The sequence below is a fragment of the Podarcis cretensis genome, assembly GCF_951804945.1.
Source record: "Podarcis cretensis genome assembly, chromosome: 16".
Classification (NCBI taxonomy): domain Eukaryota; kingdom Metazoa; phylum Chordata; class Lepidosauria; order Squamata; family Lacertidae; genus Podarcis; species Podarcis cretensis.
This window is the reverse complement of record NC_137186.1, coordinates 40,651,829-40,672,468: the sequence shown is the minus strand read 5'-3', so window position 1 is coordinate 40,672,468 and position 20,640 is coordinate 40,651,829. Positions and strand designations below refer to the sequence as shown.

Genomic DNA, 20,640 nt, shown 5'->3' with positions numbered 1-20,640 from the left:
ACACAACTGCTTGACTTGTTATTTGTGATATTTTTAGAATGCAGTAAACTGCTTAGCAATTTTCTTTGACGTGTCAAGCAGTATATAATTTACCTAAATGAAACAAATAAATATAAATTACCCAGATAAATGATTAATAGGTGGACTTAGCTGCCACAAGATGTAGTGGTTGGTTGGTGGCTTTAAAAGGCGATTGGGCATGTTTGTGAAGAAAGAAGCAGGTCAGTGGCAATTAGTCCCAATAGCTAAATGGAGGGGGGTGGGGGTGGGGGGGGTGGCATCATTGTCCTGCTTAACAGCTTCTTTGAAGCATCTTGATGGCTGCTATAAAGACCAGGAGGACCTTTGTCAATTAGACCCTAACTACAGGCCTGTGGTGATGCCCGACTGAATGAAGCTCTGTTTGATTTTTCTGCAGGAAATGATGAATCAGGCCAGAATAGAGAGTTCTGGGGTGAAATTAGAAGTAAATGAAAGGTGAGTCTGCAGGATCAAAGATCCACAAGGATGTAGTTTATACTTGGGCTACATTTCTTTTTCATTTGCAACACTTCCAGCTAAAAAAAGAATTTCTGATAACACAGATAGGAAAGACTTTTGCCAGGGACCTGGAGAGAGCACACTTGGAATACCACTTGGAGATTTTGAAAAAATTAAGTGTAGTAATGATGATGATGATGATGATGATGATGATGAGTTATGGCCATCTTGCCTCAGAAACAATATTGTAGGCCTGGAAGACTATGATGGGCCTTTGGCATGACGCTGCAGGACTGTTCTTACATTCTTATCTGCTACCTGTATTTCTTTATTCAAAGAGTTTTCAATACAATCACATTTCAAATCACTTTTCAGCCATGAAGCTCACCCTGAAGGTATATATGGAAGGTATATTTGGGAAAGTAGTTATCTCTCTTGATCTAAGCTGCTAAGCTTGCAGGGTTGTTGTGAGGATAAAAAGCAATAATCCACTGTTTGTTGCCTTGAGCATGTGGATTTGCATAACATTGTTGGCACAGACTGAACCCCCAGCACTCAGCATTTGAACTGAATGAAGCATGAGTTTTCCTGTTTGTTTTGCTACTGAATAACCTCTTGCTGTGCTGTAGAGGTGATTCCTTTTTACTGAAGGGTCTCTTCTCCCATGGTTCAGCTTGCCTGCCTTTTGTTCTGTTTGTGTGCAATAAGTGTAGTGTAGTTCCAGAGAACTGAAGAGGCTTTGCCACAGATAACTAAGGAAGGGAGACGCTGTTAGCGTGCATGATTATTTTCCCCTTCAATATATTCTTGGGTCCTGTTGCTGTGTTCTGTCACTAGATGGTAAAGGGACGCAGGTGGCGCTGTGGTCTAAACCACTGAGCCTCATGGGCTTATCGATTGTAAGGTCAGCAGTTCGAATCCACGTGATGGGGTGAACTCCCATTGCTCTGTTCCAGCTTCTGCCAACCTAGCAGTTCGAAAGCACCCCAGTGCAAGTAGATTAATGTGGTGGGAAGATAAACAGCATTTCCGTGCACTCTGGCACTCCTCACAGTCCTCCGTGCGCCAGAAGAGGTTTAGTCCTGCTGGCCACATGACCCAGAAAGCTGTCTGTGGACAAATGCCGGCTTCCTCAGCCTGAAGCGAGATGATCGGTGATTTTGACTGGACTTAGCCACCCAGGGGTTCTTTACCGTTACCTTTACCTAGTAGATGGTGCTGCAGTGCTGGCTGTTTACCTCTTTTTATATCACAACACAAACAGCATTGCAATGATCCCTGGTGAAAGAATTGAAGCAATTCACCAACAAAGAGAAGAGTGAAATAACCACCCCCATGCTTTTTCGTTTACTGTGCACCCTCAGAGAATCAATTTCAAGGTTCCTTGGGAGAAACAAGAAAAAGTGGTTTTAAACCGTTTTCACTTGGTAGTGTAGATGCAAACAACAATAGAATCATCATTATTTAAAATGTTATTTCCAAATTTTAGGGCTTAATCAATCCTTTGAGAGAGTTAAGCATCTTCTTTTTTGTTTCCCACAGAATCTTGAACTCTTGCACAGACTTGATGAAGGTGAGTGCCTTTCTAATTTATTAAAGCCCCACCCAGCTAAGTACTTGAAAAACCCAGCTGTTACCAGATGGCTGGACCTCTGGAGGGTGTTCAACACTGCATGGTTAACAAGATCTCTAGATATTCAGCATGACCTTTTATTTCAGGTTAGCATTGCCACTAAGGGAAGTTTCAGAAGTATTGTACTGTGTCTGGAGGGGAGGGTCTTTTTTGTTGTACTGGAATCCCTAAAGCCGTAGGGAGATCCTTCTATTAAACATGGTGGTTTGTTGTTTTTTTCTCTTTCAGGCAATCAGGCTTCTTGTGATGACATCTACACATTTACAGAAGGAGATAGTAGAAAGTGGAAGGGTGAGGCTGTTCTTTTTGGACCTTATGTTCTTCCTTTGCATGAAAAGTATGGGGGGGCACTGAACATCTGGCAGGGAGGAGCCTGGAAATGTGGGCTGCACCAGCTCCTTGTGTCACAGCATTACTTAAGATTGAAGACTCCGAAGTAATGGTTTTGTCTGTTTTCTCGTGGCCTCTATGAAGCATTTAAAGCTATATCAAATGCTATTCAGAAATTGCCTCTTCCTTCTCTACAAGAGAACCTGTTTTTATTGCATCCCCAAACATTGGCTATGCTGGCTGGGGCTGATAAGAGTTGGAATCTAGCAAGCCCTGGAGGTCCAGAAGATCCCCATCCATGCTCGAGAGCAGGGTTTACCAAACTTGGGTCCCCCAGCTGTTGTTGGACTACAACCCCCATCATCCCTAGCTAGCAGGACCAGTGGTCAGGGATGATGGGAATTGTAGTCCAACAACATTTGGGGAACCCAAGGTTGGAGAAAGGCTGCTCTAGAGTAAAGAATGTTAAGAAGGCACTCCCCGACCCCACCTCTTCCCTCTCTTCTCTTGAGTCAGTAAAACAACTCTTGCTGCAGACCTGTATTAAGCACCCCACCAGGGCCTCCTCTTGGGGGAACCACTTCCATCAGGAATTGTGAGCCTGTGGCTCTCCAGACGTTGCTGAACTACAGCTCCCACCATCCCTGGCTGTTGGCTGTGCTGGCTGGGACTGATGGGAGTTCTAGACCATGTTCCTCCTAATTCCTGAGCTAGATGGACTTCCTGCCACCACTTGCATCCGTCCCCAGTATAAGGCGGCTTTGTTTACCCATTTGTGTCCTTTCAGTAAGCACACCTGCCACCCCAGTCTTTGAAGAAGCTACCAGAGGGTGTGTTTTCCAGGCAGAGTTACATCATCTTTTCCATTTTGAAGCATGTTTTGCTTACCAAATAAAGCTCAGTCTTACTGTGAAAGCTAAGTGTCCTATCTCTTGTGGAACACTAGGGGGCAGCAACACCGCAGGAGTTTTATGCCAAGAACTCTCGTTGGACGGAGGGACTCATCTCTGCTTCTAAAGCCGTGGGATGGGGAGCAACACAGCTTGTGTAGGTATCTCAATTGCTTGGGCTTCCTTTTCCAAGCCACTTGCTTTGTGGATGATCGAAACACAAGGGAATGGCTTCACTAATCCTGTGTCTTTTTGCTCCCCACTTCAGAGAGTCTGCGGACAAAGTTGTCCTACACACAGGCAAATACGAGGAACTGATTGTCTGTTCACACGAAATCGCAGCCAGCACAGCTCAGCTTGTAGCTGCCTCCAAGGTAATCATCCCAAAAGGAAAAATAGTCTGCACTCTTCTCTAACTGTGCAGAACTGGGTGCATTTCACATGCCTATAGCCCCATCTCAGAAGCAGCAGGCTTTGCATTGGGCTGAGAATTCTGGATAACCTTTTTTGCTCTTAGGACTGTACCTAAAACTTCCAATCAAATCTCAAATGAGAAAAGGAGAGTAGAGTGAGGGTTCTGTTGCCAAAGTAGGCTCTAGTGTGCTCCAGAGCCCCTTGCAGAAGCTACTTCCTACATAGATAAAGGTAAAGGGACCCCGACCGTTAAGTCCAGATGCAGACGACTCTGGGGTTGTGGCGCTTATCTCGCTTTACAGGCTGAGGGAGCCGGCGTTTGTCTGCAGACAGCTTCCGGGTCATGTGGCCAGCATGACTAAGCTGCTGCTGGCGAACCAGAGCAGCGCACAGAAACACGGTTTACCTTCCTGCCGGAGTGGTACCTATTTATCTACTTTCGAACTGCTAGGTTGGCAGGAGCAGGGACCGAGCAATGGGAGCTCACCCCATTGCAGGGATTCGAACTGCCGACCTTCCGATCGGCAAGCCCTAGGCTCTGTGGTTTAGACCACGTGCTCAGGTACAAATATGCTTAACGGCTATAACTCATAAGAACACCGCAAGACCCCTGCTGGATTAGGCCAATGGCCCATCTAATGTCGCATCCTGTTCTCACAGCAGCCAGATGCCTGTGGGAAGCCTGCAAGCTTCCCCACCCGTGGTTCCCTCAGGGGACCATTTCCCTCTGCTACCATCTTCATTTGAAGCTTTTTGCATTTCCTGGGTTCGTTCTCAAGGCCCCAAACCTGAACCCAGAAAAAAACACAATGCCAATCCTCTTATTTCGCCTCTTTATTTTTGCAAAGTGGCTGCAGTTATCAGAGGTTGGCCCTGGGGGAAAGACGAAGGTGTAAGCTACCAAAGGAGCTCCCCCACCCTCACTCCTCACTGGTTTCCACAAATTCACAGAGAAGGTTGAGGCTATCAGTGCTGATAACCATAAGGGATACATACTACCTCAAATATCTGAGGTGGATGCTAGGAATCGCAGCTGGGGAGAGTTGTTGTACTTGGGTCCTGTTGTGGGCTTCCTATGGACACCTGCTTGTCTGCTGTGAGAATAAGATTCTGGACTAAATGGGCCTTTGGTCTGATCCAGCAAGACTCTTCTTAGGTTCTTATGAGACGTCCCCATTTCAAAGCGACTGTGGGATGGCACATTCCTTTCCTACCTCTCTGGTGGTGCTCAGCTGAATGCCTCCACTTTGAGGAGTGCCTTTGCTCACTTCTCTTGAAGGATTTCCATCCAAGATGTGGGACTAGATGGCCCTTTGCTCTGATGCAGCAGGACAAGACTTATGTCCTTAACCTGCAGACTAGGAAATAAAACAACAGAGATTTTTCAGTATCCTAAGCTCTGCCTCCAAGTGCTTTACTGTAACAACTGAACTGGCTTCAAGCTGCTGCTGCTCAAAGCTTTAGGTTGGACTAGCAGACCTTTTTTTGCTCGTGTTTTCCCTACACCTGGCGAAAAATTTGAAATATTCTTGATGATGGCAGGTGAAAGCCGAGAAGCACAGCAGAAACCTAGGAAAGCTCCAGGAATGCTCGCGCACCGTCAATGAAATGGCTGCCAATGTCGTGGCTTCCACAAAGTCAGGCCAAGAGCAGGTTGAAGACAAAGGTGAGCTGCTGGGGTCTGGGCATGGAGGTGGGAAACGCAGCGTGAAATGGCAGACTTGCGTTCTTGAAAATGCTTTTTTAAAGGCTTTCTGGTGCTTGCAAAATTATGAGAAGGAAAGTGTGACATGAGGAGAAGAGGGCTAATATGAAAGGCTGACAGAGTAGCACCATTACTGTATTATTTATTTCTATTACCCATACTCAGGATGGTGTACATGCTGCTCCTCATTTATCCACACAACTCTGTGGGGTAGGTTGGGCTGAGCAACTGACTATCCTGGGCCATTCAGGCCGCAGTCTTAAAATGCAGTTACCAGGAAGTAAGGCACCATTGAGACTCACTTCTGAGGAAATAGTGGCAAGGAAGCACAAGTGGGGAGGGGGCTGTTGCTTTCAGGTTCTGCCTGCAGGCTTCCTATAGGTATCTGGATGATCTCTGTAAGAGGAGGGTCTCTCTGGAGTGAGACCAGTGCTTTAATCACTGAACTGGACTGACTCCACGGGCACTTAATAGGGACTTTGTTTTTTATTACGTTATGTTACACAGCACACTGTGGAATTTGCTTCCACAAAATGTGGTGCTGGCCACCAACCCAGGTAGCTTCAAAAGGGGATTAGGCAGTTCCATGAAGGAGGAAGCAGCGGCTATCCATAGAGAGTAGTCATGCTGGCTCTCTGGGGCTGGCCTTGTGCCTCTGAGTTCCTGGGGAACACAGGTGGGGGAGGGTGACTGCACTCCTCTCCTGCTTGTGGGCTCCCCCTCTAGAGGCATCTGGCTGGCCTCTGGTGTGGCCCATCTTGTCTTCTGTGGTTCTCAAAAAGAAACTACTAAGCTGTTCATGAGATAGGAGTTATTATGCATATAAAAGAAACCTGCCTAGCCTTTTTATAGCTGTGAAGTTTTATGCTTGGTGCCATGTGCAACTTCCAGGGAGATGGAGGCAGAACTTCATTGAACTGCCTCGTTATTGGACTAGATGTGTTGGGGGCAAATATGTTCTATTGAACAGCAAGAGGCTTTTCTAAAAGGTGCAATAGCACAGAAGGCTTTCCCTGAATGCTGTTATTGCTCAAAATGGTGAAGGTTTCCAGTCTTTCCTGCTACATACTAAGTTGGTCAACACGCCTACTGAAGCAAGAACACACTGGGTGAGGGGCTGGGTTTAGGGTAGCAGAAAGTGGCAACTTTTCAGTTTAAAAAAATGCCCCCCACCTCCCTGCTGAAAACATATGTAGTTTCTACAACAAACTTGCTTTTCTCTTCCTTTCAGAGACCATGGACTTCTCTGGAATGTCCTTAATCAAACTTAAGATGGAGGAAATGGAGACACAGGTGCTGTTTGGGTTCTTTGGAAAAACAGGGGAAGTGTTGAAAAGATTCCTGGGGAAGTATAAAATAGAAGCTGGGTTAATAGTTCCCAAAGTGACTCTCACACAAGAGCCAACTGCCCCTTGAGCATCTGAGGGATGAGCTGTCGTCAATGGGACATCTTTAAATAGGCCATGCAGACTGGGGTTTCATACTGGTGTTATGTAAGCCATGATTTGTTTGCTGAAGAGTGAGTTGAAAGCAAGCCTTAATAAGAATGGGCAGTTGCCGCCTCCTCCCACCGTATTTAAGGCTACAGAGGTTGAGCCTGACTCTCCTTGCCCAGTAGCCCTTCTTTGGATCTGTCCGTCTACTCTAATCCTTACCTTTTCCCACAACAGTGGCTTGATTTCAGCATGTCAGTTACAGCTGGCAGAGCTTGGAAACACAACTAGCCTTTCAGATGCTGGTGTCCTCCAGCTGTTTTGCACTACAACTCCCATCAGCCCCAACCAGCATGGCTGGGGGTGATGAGAGTTTCGCATGGTCCAAACCAGTTGAACAAGCTGAGCAAGGGGTGGACTCTGTGAATGTTTTAGTAACACATAACAGCCAAGGGGATACTACAGTTTGAATATCACAGGACAGCCAACAGAGCATGGAGAAGCAGAGGTAAATGAAAACAGCGTGTCTTCGTTTGGCTACACATACCGTATTTTTCCATGTGTAAGACTAAATTTTTTTCCTAAAAAATAATGTCAAAAATAGGGGGCTTCTTATACATGGGGGCATCCTATAGACGGAAAAATACGGTACTTGGTCCCCAGACCCTATTCTCCAAGCCTAAGCAGTTGTGCCACGGAAGACAAGGCAGTTGAGAAAATGAGGTGTGGGACACGTGTGGGGCTGCGTGTATGCAATCCCAGGCATAAGGAGGAGAAAAGGCAGCAGTGGGAGACCTTTTGGCCACCTGGGAGTAGAGATGCCAAGTTAGAAATATTCCCGCACTCTGGCCATGGGAGTAGATCTATGGATAACATGTGAACTAAGCAACAGTGACTATGTTCAACAGCTGCATAAGAAGTGGGGTGTCTTTGATATTTCTCACTCCCCATAGCTCAACAGAGAACGTTGCTTGTTGCAGGTGAAAGTGCTGGAGTTGGAAAAGACCCTGGAGAATGAGAGGCTTCGCCTTGGTGAGCTGAGAAGGCAGCATTATGCCTTGGCTGGTATTGACTATGAGAGCGCAGAAGGGGGGAAACCAACAGTTGCCCGCAAGCCAGGCAGCTTAAAGAAGCCTCCGGTTGCTCAGAAGCCTGTCCAGTCCCTGAAGCCAGCCTGTGAGGTACAGTATACTTTCAGCCGCAGAACAAGGGGTGTGCATGGTTGGGGAAAGCAACAGCCTTTTCACAGCAGTCAGGCCCAGAAAACATTATGAGGCTAGCAAGCTTATGTGAATCATTCATTACCAGGATAAGTGCATGTTTGTAACAGTTGTATGGGATTCACGTAGGGAAGCCAAATCGAGTTTTCCCCTCTGAGGAATCCTCTGGAGACTCTGCTTGCCACAAAAAATGGTGATTCCCAGGCAGTGGGCATAATACTGTGGAGGGTGCAGAAGAGCACTGCAGTGGCTAAAAGGAGACTGAGGAACATGCTGGGGGACGTAATAGTGTCTGTAGAATGGCAACCAGTGCTGCAGTAGTAGATTAAAACAAAACTGCCTTACCTCTCCTGTAATACTAGAAATTTGAGGTCACCCCAGTGAAACTGAAATTAGCAATACAGGAAAGTATTTCTTTACACATCTAGTCTGTGCAATCTGCTGCCTCAAGATAACTGCCATTTGCTGAATGAGAAAACACAGCCGTCCACAAGCTGTGGCAAGGGTGGGCAACTTGTGGCTCTCCAGGTGCTGGACTGCAGCTCCCACCATCCCTGGCCATGTGGGCTGGGAGACCAAAAGCCTCTGGAGGACCACCACAGGTTCCTCATGCCTTTGGGCTAGAGTGCCCCCATGTTTAGAGGCAACAGAAAAGCATTAGAAGGCTGTGAACCTCCTGGGGTGGAAGATGCAAGATGCTGGACTTTTAGAATAATCCTCTGGGAAAGGGTCACAAGCTAGAGGGAGCTTCTTCGTTTTCATTTATAGTACACCATCCAGGCTACAGGACACCCTTTCCAGGCCCTATCACTCCTGCCCTTTGGATCGTTGGAGGGCATCAGCTTGAGGGCTGGCAACAACTGTTTTCCATCCCTAACTTAATTGGACACAAGATTTTGCCTTAAAAGCATCCCCTCTAGTCTCAAGCGCATAGAACTGACATGCGTCATCCAAAAACAGTGTGTGTCTTAAAACAGTTGCCACAAATAGATTGATTAAATCTCATTGCATTAAAATTTCTTTTAGTTGGGTAGTAACGATCCATATCTTATCATTTTCTGTACCTGGTTCAGGAGGATGGTGTGTTCCAGGCACATGTTGTCAACTTCTAAGGTGTAAATGGCAAACGACTCAACCTGGAAAGGAAGAAAACAGCAGCAGGAGCAAAGGGCATGTGGGATTCAGCTTCTAGCCAGCTTGATTCTTCTTCCTGCTGCCCGGAGGGGTTCAGGCACTGTGCCTTGCCTGCTGTTTTCCTGCAGGCTCCAAGCAACAGATTTCTGGGCGGAAGACTCAAAGACTGTTTGCCTTTCCACAGAGAGGGGGCTGCTCTGGAAGGCCCTGAACTATAGACATTCCAACATTTAAAAATGTCTGTGTTTTAAACAGATACAGATTGGATAAATCCTCAGTTGCCTTGTGTCTGGCATTGCCTTTACACTGAAAACTTACTTCCTTGACCAAGAAAGAAGCAAAGGTACCTTTGAATTGTATAGCTTGACCTGATGTGTAGTATTAGAACGACTGCTTTCTTAAAGCAACTGTAGGCTACCTGTTACCTATGTGGAACACAGATCCTAAATGGGAAGAATGGGGAGGGTGAGGGGAGAAAGTTTACTTTGTGGATATCAGTTATTTATAAGCAATAGGAATCTTGTGCTGTTTCAAGTAAACGTTGGTGTACCTATCACTGTACTACAGGAGCCTTTTTAAAGAAATGTGACCCCCACCCTTTTAAGTAGGCTGTTTGGATTTCTTTGTAGTGTTTATGCTACAGGTTGAAAAATGTTTCCCCCAGGATGAAAACTCTGAAAAGGATAACAATCTTTTTAGACTGTCAGTTTTTGTATATGTATTAAAAAGGAATAGGATTTATTTACTGTACAGAAAGGTTTGACAACTTCTAGAAGCACTGCAAGCAGAGAAAAAGTCTACACTGGTTTAAGGTTATAAAATTCCAATTTAGGAATAAAATGTGAAAAACGACAACCACCCAACTCCTATCACAATTATTGATGGAAACAGTTGTAGAGTTTGACATTTAATAGGGGTGGGGGGGAGCAGGAGGATTTGCAACTTATAGGAAAGCTAAGGGGGTGGGAAATGAACCAAATGCTAAATTTTAATAGGACTATTTAGCTTATTAAAATGGATTAATTGCCTGAAACCTTGTTCAGTGTTCTGTTTTCCTGATATTTTTCTAGATCATATTTTTACAATTACTTAGTACCACCTCCTTGAAGCTGGCTGGCTTCAACATATGGGCCTCTTCTCTACCAAGTTGTCCAGCTTGGCCTCTCCATTTAAGCCATTAATGAGATTGCTGAGCAGGTACTTTACAACTGCCAAGTTCAGTCCTTCAGGCTGACTCTATATAAAGGTAGCTTCACTGGGACATTGTTCTTGCCAAGTGTATCTAGTAGAATTGTAGCCAGAGCAAGATTTCTGCTATTGGAACTGAACCATGGCCATTATTTTTGGCGCTCGTTGTACCTGCAAATTGCAAAGGACTTTAGTACCACAAAATAATTATCCTCTCCTTTGGAGTGTTTCTACTAGCAAAATCAATGACATTTTAAGCAAATAGCTGGAAGTCTGCCTTGATTTGTTTACACTTTGTGGTATTCTTGTACATAAGCAATAAAATAAGACAAGTGGTGTGTTAGGATACTGAAATTGCTGTGTGAATGTCTGAGAAAACAAATGGGTTATTTCTTGCCTTGACATTCCAACAGTGGTAGCTGTCAAAATTAAATGGTGCAGTATTCTTTTACAAAGTCAAACCAGCCTCAGCATAGAAGCAGTTATCTGCATAGTTAAGATATTTCAAGGTAATATATTTCCCTTTTGATGGTTAACTAGGTGGCTCAGTCACTTTTTTCCATCTTTGTCAATGGGAGAGGAAAGCAAAGCGGCAAAGTGGTACTTTACTGAGCAGCAATCGCACAATGTACACTCATGGGGAAAAGAAAGTACACCCTCTTTGAATTCTCTGGTTTTGCATATCAAGGTGTTGCATTGGCCCAGTTGAAGTCCAGACCTCAACTCAAATGAAATGCTGTGGCAGGACCTTAAGAGAACTGTGCATAAACAAATGCCAACATTGTAAAGAAGAGTGGGCCAAAATTACTCCACAATGAAAAGATTAGTTCAAGTTATTGCTGCTAAAGGTGGTTCTATAAGCTACTGAATCCTAAAGTGTACTCAGTTTTTCACACATGGCTTCTCCATTTTGGCTTTATTTCTGTTAAATAAATCATGGAATAGTGTAATGTGTCATGTGTTGTTGTACATCTGAGATTGTATTTACTTAACAATAATTTGTTCCTTAGCAGGTTTTAAGATTATGTCCTCATATATGAACCCACAGAATTCAAAAAGGGTGTACTGCCTCCCCCGCCCCCCGACTGTAAGAGTTGTAAAAGGTAATTTTGAGAAGACACACATTTGTACAAAATCTAGCATTTTTTTATTCGGTAATCACTGCAATCTTGAAATTGTTAACAGCCAATTCTACAAGAAAAACAAACGGCTTTCAACACTGAAGCTCGTTTTGAAACCACATCCTCATCAGTTGTATAGCACAAAGGAAACTTTTACAGACTTGTTACATTAGGAACAGTCCTACTTCCAGAAGTGAGATTCTGCTAGAGGCTTAGTTAAAAGTATCCAGTAGCTTCTCTGGGGGTTAGAGGCAACACGCTGCATGTCTCCCTAAGACTAGTTTACCCTGGGATGAAGTGTCAAGCAGCCTGCCCCTGAGGCACAAGCGACAGGATAATGCCTCAGAATACAGCCTACTACAGAGGATTACCAAATTGCCAGCATCTGACACCTGCTTCTTTATTGGACTTAAATACACTGCCAGCCTCCCTTAGTAAAACTAGTTACCTATCCTAAGTTTGACTCTTCTTATGTACTAACCCCACCCCACCCCTTCTGCATTCTGCTGCTACCACTGGATGTATGAAGATAATCCAGCAAAATCCACTTATACTTTTCCCCACAATATATACAATTACGAAATAGGCATGGTCTAATGTCAAGCAAGTACACTGTGAAATTCCCTTTCACAGCAGACATCCCTCCATGTGTATACTCTTATAGAAAGGGCAATTAAGACAGTTGTGTATAAAAAAAGTGGCTCTCCCCTCTCCAAAACACACACACACAACCCTGCCAAGGGAGTATGGCTTTCTTCACCTCACAATAGTGTATGTTCAATGGGTGGTTTTTTTTTAAAAAAAAAACCAAACACCACTAGCTGCACAATACAGGTATAATGAACAAAAACACATTTGCAATTTTTTATATAAAGGTTAGCAAAAGAGTAATATCTGAAATGGAACACTAAAACAGTTTATATTCTAATGCTATTTAAACTTCTGAGCTTCAACTGCTTTTGTTTATAAAAAAAACTTGGAAAGTTTTCAGGTAACATTTGCCACTTGCAGGCATCTGAAGTCATATGTTGAAGTGTTTTGAAGAAGGTTATGACCAGGCGGCTCCTAAATCTTTTGCCACTACTGGAATCAAGTCTACTCCATAAAGGGGGAATGCTTGCTCAACACTTGTTCACAAGGTGGCCTACAGATCAAGAAGCCCGACCCACGGTGGAGTGCCTCCCATTCAAATGCCATTCTCACCTTTGTTACCCCACAACTGGTTGCTGGTGGCCAAGCCCCACATGTAATACTTCCTTCTGTATGAATGCAGAATAGAAGGAAGTGGGGTGCAGGATCAGGGTGCAAGCAGCAGGTATTGGTGGGGAAGAAATCATTCATCCAGTTGCATCTGACTCCTTTGGTTTCATCTCCACCCAGGTCCCACTTAATCAGAAGAAATGTCCAACAGTGTTCTCTTGTAAGAAGCGTTGCATTCCTAGGACCTCACAGGACAGCTTGCTTTCTGTGCTCACCCCCCAACATTTTGCTGAACATTTGGACTTCCACCATGCAAGAGGGAACAAAAGATCTTGCCCTCCTTCATGCAGTTACAAACATTTGAAAGTATGTCTTGCACAATTAACAACTGCATTTCCTGCTACCACCATTTTGAACACAATGACATCTAACAAGTGCTCCACTGTAGCACCAGCCAAGCGATAACCCCTAAGCCACAACTGCAACACCTTCCTCCCCCTGCAGCAGAGCCCCAGGTGGCTGTTGCCTGCATCCTCCTTTAACTGCCACATCTGAGACAAACAGAAGTTCTTCTGGCAGGCTGGATTTACCAGCCTGCTCACCGGAAGGCCTACTGGATCAGCCCTCCCCACCTTTTCCTTGATTACAGCAGTTTAGTAACAACGGCTACCAACCACATATTTACACTTCTCACCACAAGCAAATTGCAGATACTGCCTTGTGTTTACTTTCAAAATCCTGCATCATAAAAAGAAACCCTCAGAAAGGAGCCCTTAGAAAAAGACAATTGAATGGCCACTGAATTGAAAGATATGCAGGTATCTTTTATCAGCAAGTCACAAACAGCGATCCTAAGGCACACATCAGCCATGATGCACTGCTGCTGGATACAAAGAGAGCCCACTTTTGGTCCTGGTAGTGTGGTTGTCTTCTCCATGAGGAAACCCTGAACAGTCCAGCAATTGCAAAATACATTGTTGCTGCTTTAAAAGGCAAAATTTCTTTAAAAACTAGTAATGGGCTTTGGGGTTCTTTTTTGACAGGGACAATCACTGTCTAAAAACACTTTAGAAAGTATATAAATATGTTTTGTGAAATTTGTAAGTGGGCTTGTGGCCGCCTCTGTTGCACACAAACGATGCTCACATGAGAAGCTATCAACTAAGGTTATACCACCATTACAAACTAGAGAAATATTTAACCCGTTTAGCCCTGGAGAATCTGTGAGAATGCCAGTAATTCTACCACCAGCCCAGCACATGCTATCTAAACTTAAGATGCCTCTGCCTCAATTGGTCAACATTTCTACCTCAATTTAGACATTTGCCTCAAGTTTTTTTCTTTTGAGTGTGTAATGCTGAGGGTGGTGGTGGAATAAAGATAGCCAACAATATACGAACAACCAATTTCTATTGTTAAACAAAACCTATTTTTGAAGGGGTGGGCAGACATAATTGGTACCTACATTGTGTCTAATTTGAGGGGCAACTGACAGAGTTATAGCACCAAACAGAGGTCTGCCTTTCACTTAGGCACTCAAATGTGAGCTCTGAAGCAGCAGGAAAAAGATGGCTACATTAGCTCCAGTGTTTGTATTCTGGTTGCTGGAAAAAGAATGACTTATCATCATGCTGAATGAGTAACACAACTGGCTGAAAGACTCACCCAAGACTGAACTTCTGGGAGAATTTTTAATCAGATCTTCAAAATTAAGTAGGGTTACAACCACGGCATGGCCCTTCACAAGCCACTCCGGCACCCCAAAATGCATTCAAATGACTCATCTGAACAAGTAACAGACAACTTATTTGAAACATAAACCAATTATTCAAAGGCTGTTTCAGAAGCTCCAGTTTATGGCTCTGTCTAGGATTAAGTCAGGCGTCTTACTCATTCAGCCCCCTTAATCTTTTAGGACACAGAAGTGACTCATAGGAGTCCTCCATGCGCCTCCGAGTACACAAGAAGCATCCTTTACAAGAAAAATTATGAACAGATGATTAAAGGAACCAACTTTTCAAATTCACCAGCCTCCAAAGGTTCACATTCCACACACAATAAGCAGCACAGAAAATGAAAATGAAAAAAGGGCAAAACTCAAGTTACCATGCCCAAATAAGATTATAATAGATACAGAATTCAGCAAATACAGGTATACTTTTGTCACCATTTTTTTTAAAAAAGAGATCTTGTGTCATCCATGGAATACTAAAAGCTCATACCTGATCAGACCCTAGAAACCATTTTTCCTACATCAAGCTAGAATTTCACAATTCCCCAAGATTTGCACAGTAGGACTTAGTCATACACCAAGATAAAAATCTTGGTCCTGGCAGAATTAGCCTCAGAGTCCCACAGCCAGATGGGAAGAGGATATCCTGTTCCAAGGCAAGTGTGAATGGCCTCTAACAGAAAAATGGCAGTTCAAGGACGGGCACAAATGCACATGGATTTCCCATGTTTCATCTTTTATCTTCCAACAGAAGATTATGGCTTGAAGAAAGAGGCTTCCAGGCTGAAAGGTTTTTGCATTTTGCTCTTTTAGCCAGCTTACCCAAAAGGGGCAGTGATCGGAAGAATGTAAATATGATACAATATAAGGTTTCTTATGGCCATTTTGTTTTGCAAAGCTGACAAAAAATTAGCTCCTGTCATAACAAAAAGGGCACCAGTTACAGTCTAGGATGGGGGGGGGGGAAGAAAAGTGGCAGAAAGAAAGTTGGAGGGTTCATAAGGAGGTCTAGATTGGCAACTGCAGCTTGGTTGGTTAGTTTTTAAGTAAGTGTTAAAGGGCATTATGCATTAACAGCAGGCCTTCTTGAGACTTCCATAGCAAAACAGTTAAGGCAGGTTGCTAATGGATGTGCTGCTCCAACAGCTTCACACTTTCCTCCTTGCACTCTTGAGCTGTGAGAAATGCATACTTTGTGAAAAGCTGATAGAAATGAAGAGTGTCGCTACAGCAGCTTTAAGGAAGCTGCCTATGGATGGCAACTGTTTTACTTCCATGTTCTTCACAGTCAAGATGCACAAAGCCGCAAATTAGTTTGAAGCATGTTTTCCTGCCACAAATTATTGAAGTCCAATGCAGATTCTCTCTCTCTCTCTCTCTCTCTCTCTCTCTCTCTCACACACACACACACACACACACACACACACGTACTTTACTTAATTTGGAATTAAAGTAGCTGTAGCTGTAAACATCAGTTTCTTCTTACTTCTACAGCCTATATAATTTTTTTAGTGCATAGACACAAGTTTGGGGGTCTTGCTCATCCACTTCAACAGCGTTCATAGCTAGAATTCCCACGGTCTATTTTCCTAGCTCAGTTAAGAGGGAGGAAATTGAGGAAGATGGTATAATGCTATGAACTAACCCATGACTTTGCACTGCATCTGAATCTGGGTCCATGGTTTATTTCCCCCAGACAAACCACAAGCAGCGAACCAGAGAACAAGCCTTGGCTACAAATCTTGTTCCTGGCAAGCCATAAGGCCAAGTCTGAATGCAACCCAAACTAAACCATGGCTGAAGCTTATGGCAGGACGCCAGCAGCAAGACTAGAGGAGGCGCTTCCTTAATGGTGGCCAGTTTGAAAATCACACTCATGCCAACCACCTTGCGATACACCATTCAATAGCATACAAGGCAATCCTGCTGACTACAAAGAAAGAGCAGCAGCAATTTAATCTGCATTTCGCTACAACTAATTTCATAGCCCCGTATAGAACAAACTACTCCTGCAAGATGCTGTGCTGAAAGGCTTAAGGGAAAACTGGTAACAGAAGCATTTGAGAGCGGAAGTAGCTACTCTGCTCTAACTACATTGTGTGTTAACTACTACTGTCTCTGTATTCAACCCTATACCTCTATCACACCTCAGAAGATTTTTCTTTTTTCTCTCCATCGGCTTCTTAGTAAGCTTCTGCTAGTTTTATGCTGAAGAATGCAAGAGCATACAAAGACAGTAATCAGCAAGGTTATCTTGACCTGGAATGTGGATGAGTCCCCTGAAAAATTTAAGGCTCAGAACCATTTCCTACTGAATTCAGCAACAACTGTCCCTCTCCAAACACTCTTGAAACGTTATTCATTTTACAGCTATCCACGCTTATTAAAACGAGAGATCAATCAAACACACCAATGAGCAATGATGTGAAATTGGTGTGCTAATCCCTCTACAATCTTTTACCCTCTGCTAGACTCTTGGAAGAAACTCCAATGCAATGAAAAATTGCATTTAGCATATTTAGCTGTTATTCAGGGCTCTGACACAGACCCATCTGATAGCAAGAGTGAGCCCCCAGAAGGACTAAAGCAACAATGAAATTTCAAGACTCTGAAGCTGTCACATGACTGCAAAAGTTAATTAAATACAAAAAACTAACAGCCAAGATTCATTCAAGAGCAGTCAGTCTAGAAAAGTTTGTAAATGGAAGCAGGTCTTCAATTTTAAGAAACAAAGGTTTGGAAGACTAGAGGGGCATGGAGGGAAGAGAAAGCTCTCTCCCGGCTCAATATGAAACAGATTCGAGGTTCTCCACTGGGTGGGAGTTTTAGCTTAAGACCAAGATGTGATGAAAATATAAACTGATAGAACTAATTGCCCATCGGATTAGTCAGAAGTCATGACACACAAAAGTGTGTTTGACAGAATTTGCTCTCCACAATGCAAGAAGACAATATAGGCCAAAAGCCTTTTTAAGACGACCCTCTACCCTACATGCCACAATGAAGGAATTTAGGAGACAGACTGATGAGGAGAGGGGTGACAGCAAGCAGAATGGGGAGGTTGCAGAAGGTATCCAATGGAACAAAATACAAAGTTTGGATCTGGTCCAAAGATCCAACAAGAGGAGGAAAAACGGGTGTCCATTCACTACTTATTTTTTTAAATCCTGAGACTTTCTGGAGGTCATCACGTTTAAAAAAAGTTCGATCCCTACCACACATTTAAAAAAGGCAATTTAGGGACCTACTTACACTGGCATCATCTCACTGAAATGAATGGGATTACTTCAGCATGGGAAGCATCTTGTCCTGCATTAGGTGCTAAAGCCTCAGTTAGCAAACACCGAGCACAAGCACCGAGTCACCAGGGTTGCTGGCTGGTCCATTTTACTGTGTTTTCATAGTCAGAATGCATATGCAACAGCTACCATTTAAAAGATCAGAACAGAGAATTCCCCCCCCCCCCACAGAAATAGATTGAAGTTCTTCATGCGCAAATCAAGTAGAGAAAGAGACACGATCCCTTGGGAAGTCACAGTCATTCCACACTGACTTGAAATCTCTTAAGAGCTATGCAAGTTCCCACTTAATATGGAAACAATCAAATTTACAGTTCGGCTGCCCCACCACCTTTCTAAGCAAGTGTTTTATGCAGTTGTTGATTTGAAACAAAACAAAACATGGTGATGTTTTGCAGGATGCACTGATGCACAAGTTGTCAGCTATGATTTCTTGTGTGCAAAGTCTGGAGATTTGCCACTACTTAGGTTTAGTTTGTGGGAGATAAAGAGTAAAAAGTTCAGCACCAAAACACAAGAGTCAGGGCATGATGGCATCTTCACTGTAGGATAAAGCCAGGGTTTGGTGGGAGGCGAGGCGGTGGTCTTTGGGGCAACGCTGGTGGGTACTGTGGGGTAAACGGAGCTGAGTATCCTGGAGGGAGCATTTGAGTAGTAGATGGAATTCCTGTTCGAGGGGGGAGCGGAGGGTATGGAACACCTGAATAGGGGAGGGCTGGTCCTGCATTCATTGCTGCTGTAAAGGGAGTTGGGAAGCGTCCTGCTGGGACTCCTGGTGCCAGGGGTGGCGGTGGAGGATTGCGGCGAGGCACAACAGAAGGAACAGCATTTGCCTCTGAAGTCTGAACTGCTGGTGGTGTTTCAGTGGCTCTCGGCTGAGCTGGCACCAGGGGAAGTCTTGGTCCCTTCAGCACCATCTCCTGGAGTTTTTCTATCTTTACGCGTCGCAAATGAGCCAGTTTCCTTTGGCTCTGATATTCATCAATGAAGGTGTCCAATGGAACTTCACCATCCAGAAATTTCTCAGCCATGTTCTGTTGCAAACAACAAACAAACCATTAGGGGAGGGACACACTGCAGAAATACATTCCCTAATCAAAAAACAAATCTACTCCAAACCTCCACCCATCACTGCATCTCTTTCTGCTAAAGAGGGAAGGAGAACCTGTGGGCCTCCAGATGTGGTTGGACTCCAGCTCCTATCAGCCGCAGCTAGTATGGCCAGTGTCAAGGATGATGGAAATTGTACTCCATAGTCATCTGGAGGTCCACAGGTGACCCATCCCTATGCAAAATGAAATAATATAACTGTCTCAGCTTGCAGCAGCACAACCAATGAGCTGCGCTCCCAAGGCTCGATCCTTTACCTGGGAAGCCAGACAGTGGCTCAGTAGGGCCTATTGTAACTGGCAGGAACTTCCCGAGGTCTCAAGACAGAAATTGCTCTCAGCCCCACTATACAAGATTCTTAACTGCAGATACCAGGACTGAACCTGCTACCAATTACATGCAAAACATGATGCTCTGCCACAGATCAGTGAGGCCTCTGAAACACTGAGCAGCTCTTTTTAAAACATTTACTGCACTTATATCCCAGCATTTTTTCTCCAAGGTGTACATGGTTCTCCTCTTCCTCATTTAATCTCCACAACAACCCTGCGAGGTAGGTTAGGCTAAGAGGCAGTGTGTCATCAGCTCTTTTCAAGTACAGATCTGCATCCAAGCAGCATTATAAAAGCAATAATCACCTCCCTGTGGCTTTTGCTAGGAGGGTTCAGTTGGTGTTTCCCTGTCTGTTAGAGACAGGAATGTACCGTGACATAATTTTCCAAATGGCCAGCCAAGTTGTGCAAAGGGGTATGCTAACTGGGAGCATATTAATAGGAATATGGATATTTTAAGTATACAGGAACATATGAAGCTGCTTTATACAGAGCCAGGCCAAGTAGTCCACCTAGCTCAATACTGTCTACATTGACTCCCAGCCTCGCCTGGAGATACCAGGGAGATTAAGCCTAGGACCTTCTTCATGCAAGGCAGGGGCTCCCCTTCTGAACTATGCCAGAGAAGACTCTTCCCTACTCCAAACTGGACACATGAAACAAGTTACACAGATGGCGTGAATATTGTGAGAGTATATGCTTACTGTATATACTGCAAATCTCCCTGGAAATTTATTATATAAATTTAATAAATAATGATAAAAGTAATAAAGGAGAATGTTTTTCCCAGCAAAGAGCTAGAAGAACAGCCATGAGGGACAGTGGACTATCAGTGCATAGTCTGAAGCTGACTATTTTCCTCCCACTCCTCTTTCATCTTCAGGGGATTTTCTTTCCTGCAGAAGTTACTACTAGCTTTTCTTAAGGCTTCTGAGGCACTTGGAGGCATTGGAAACAGCCTGGGATCGAAGAGAACAAGGAAATTAACTTCTGCCCCTCACCTCCTCCATTCCCTCTCTGATCTGAACCTCTAGACACTGTCCATATGTTTGCAACCATGACCACCAGAGTACTTTTTTATTTTTAATATAAGATTCTCAAGATGATTTGCTTAAGAAATTTCGCACTGTTTTTCTGCCAAGAACCTGGCATTTAAGCCAACTTACATAATTGTGTTACATGCACCACACACAGAGCCTTGAAAACATGCAGCTATTTCTTTGCACAATGTGACTGATACAGCCAGGATCTCTGCACTAACTCTGTAGTGCAGTGACCAAGGAATTTGCTTGTTTTCAACCCTAAGCAGCTTAAAGCAAGGATGGAGTTTAAAGCAAGGAGGCTGCCATCTGTGGCAGTTATGTAGGCTCTGGACAATTTTTCCAATTCATTTTTTTCCAGTAAAAATTTGCTACCCTA

The 20,640-nt window shown here is 44.1% G+C and overlaps 2 protein-coding genes across 4 annotated transcripts in view; one reads left to right on the top strand and one right to left on the bottom strand.

Moving 5' to 3' along the window:
• The window catches only part of HIP1R (huntingtin interacting protein 1 related), a 65,612-nt gene extending 54,235 nt beyond the window's left edge, over positions 1–11,377 (top strand). For all 3 annotated transcript variants that reach the window (XM_079957352.1, XM_079957354.1, XM_079957353.1), the window contains exons 24-32: positions 419–477; positions 2,023–2,053; positions 2,342–2,404; positions 3,390–3,490; positions 3,602–3,707; positions 5,290–5,413; positions 6,684–6,745; positions 7,866–8,066; positions 9,179–11,377. In XM_079957352.1, the coding sequence (XP_079813478.1) occupies positions 419–477; positions 2,023–2,053; positions 2,342–2,404; positions 3,390–3,490; positions 3,602–3,707; positions 5,290–5,413; positions 6,684–6,745; positions 7,866–8,066; positions 9,179–9,217 (786 nt within the window). In that variant the 3' untranslated portion in view covers positions 9,218–11,377. The remainder of the gene's footprint in view (positions 1–418; positions 478–2,022; positions 2,054–2,341; positions 2,405–3,389; positions 3,491–3,601; positions 3,708–5,289; positions 5,414–6,683; positions 6,746–7,865; positions 8,067–9,178) is intronic.
• A 174-nt stretch (positions 11,378–11,551) lies between these two features.
• VPS37B (VPS37B subunit of ESCRT-I) overlaps positions 11,552–20,640 on the bottom strand; it is a 30,728-nt gene continuing 21,639 nt past the window's right edge. The window contains exon 4 of the mRNA XM_079957370.1: positions 11,552–18,813. Coding sequence (XP_079813496.1) covers positions 18,319–18,813 — 495 coding nt within the window. The 3' untranslated portion in view covers positions 11,552–18,318. The remainder of the gene's footprint in view (positions 18,814–20,640) is intronic.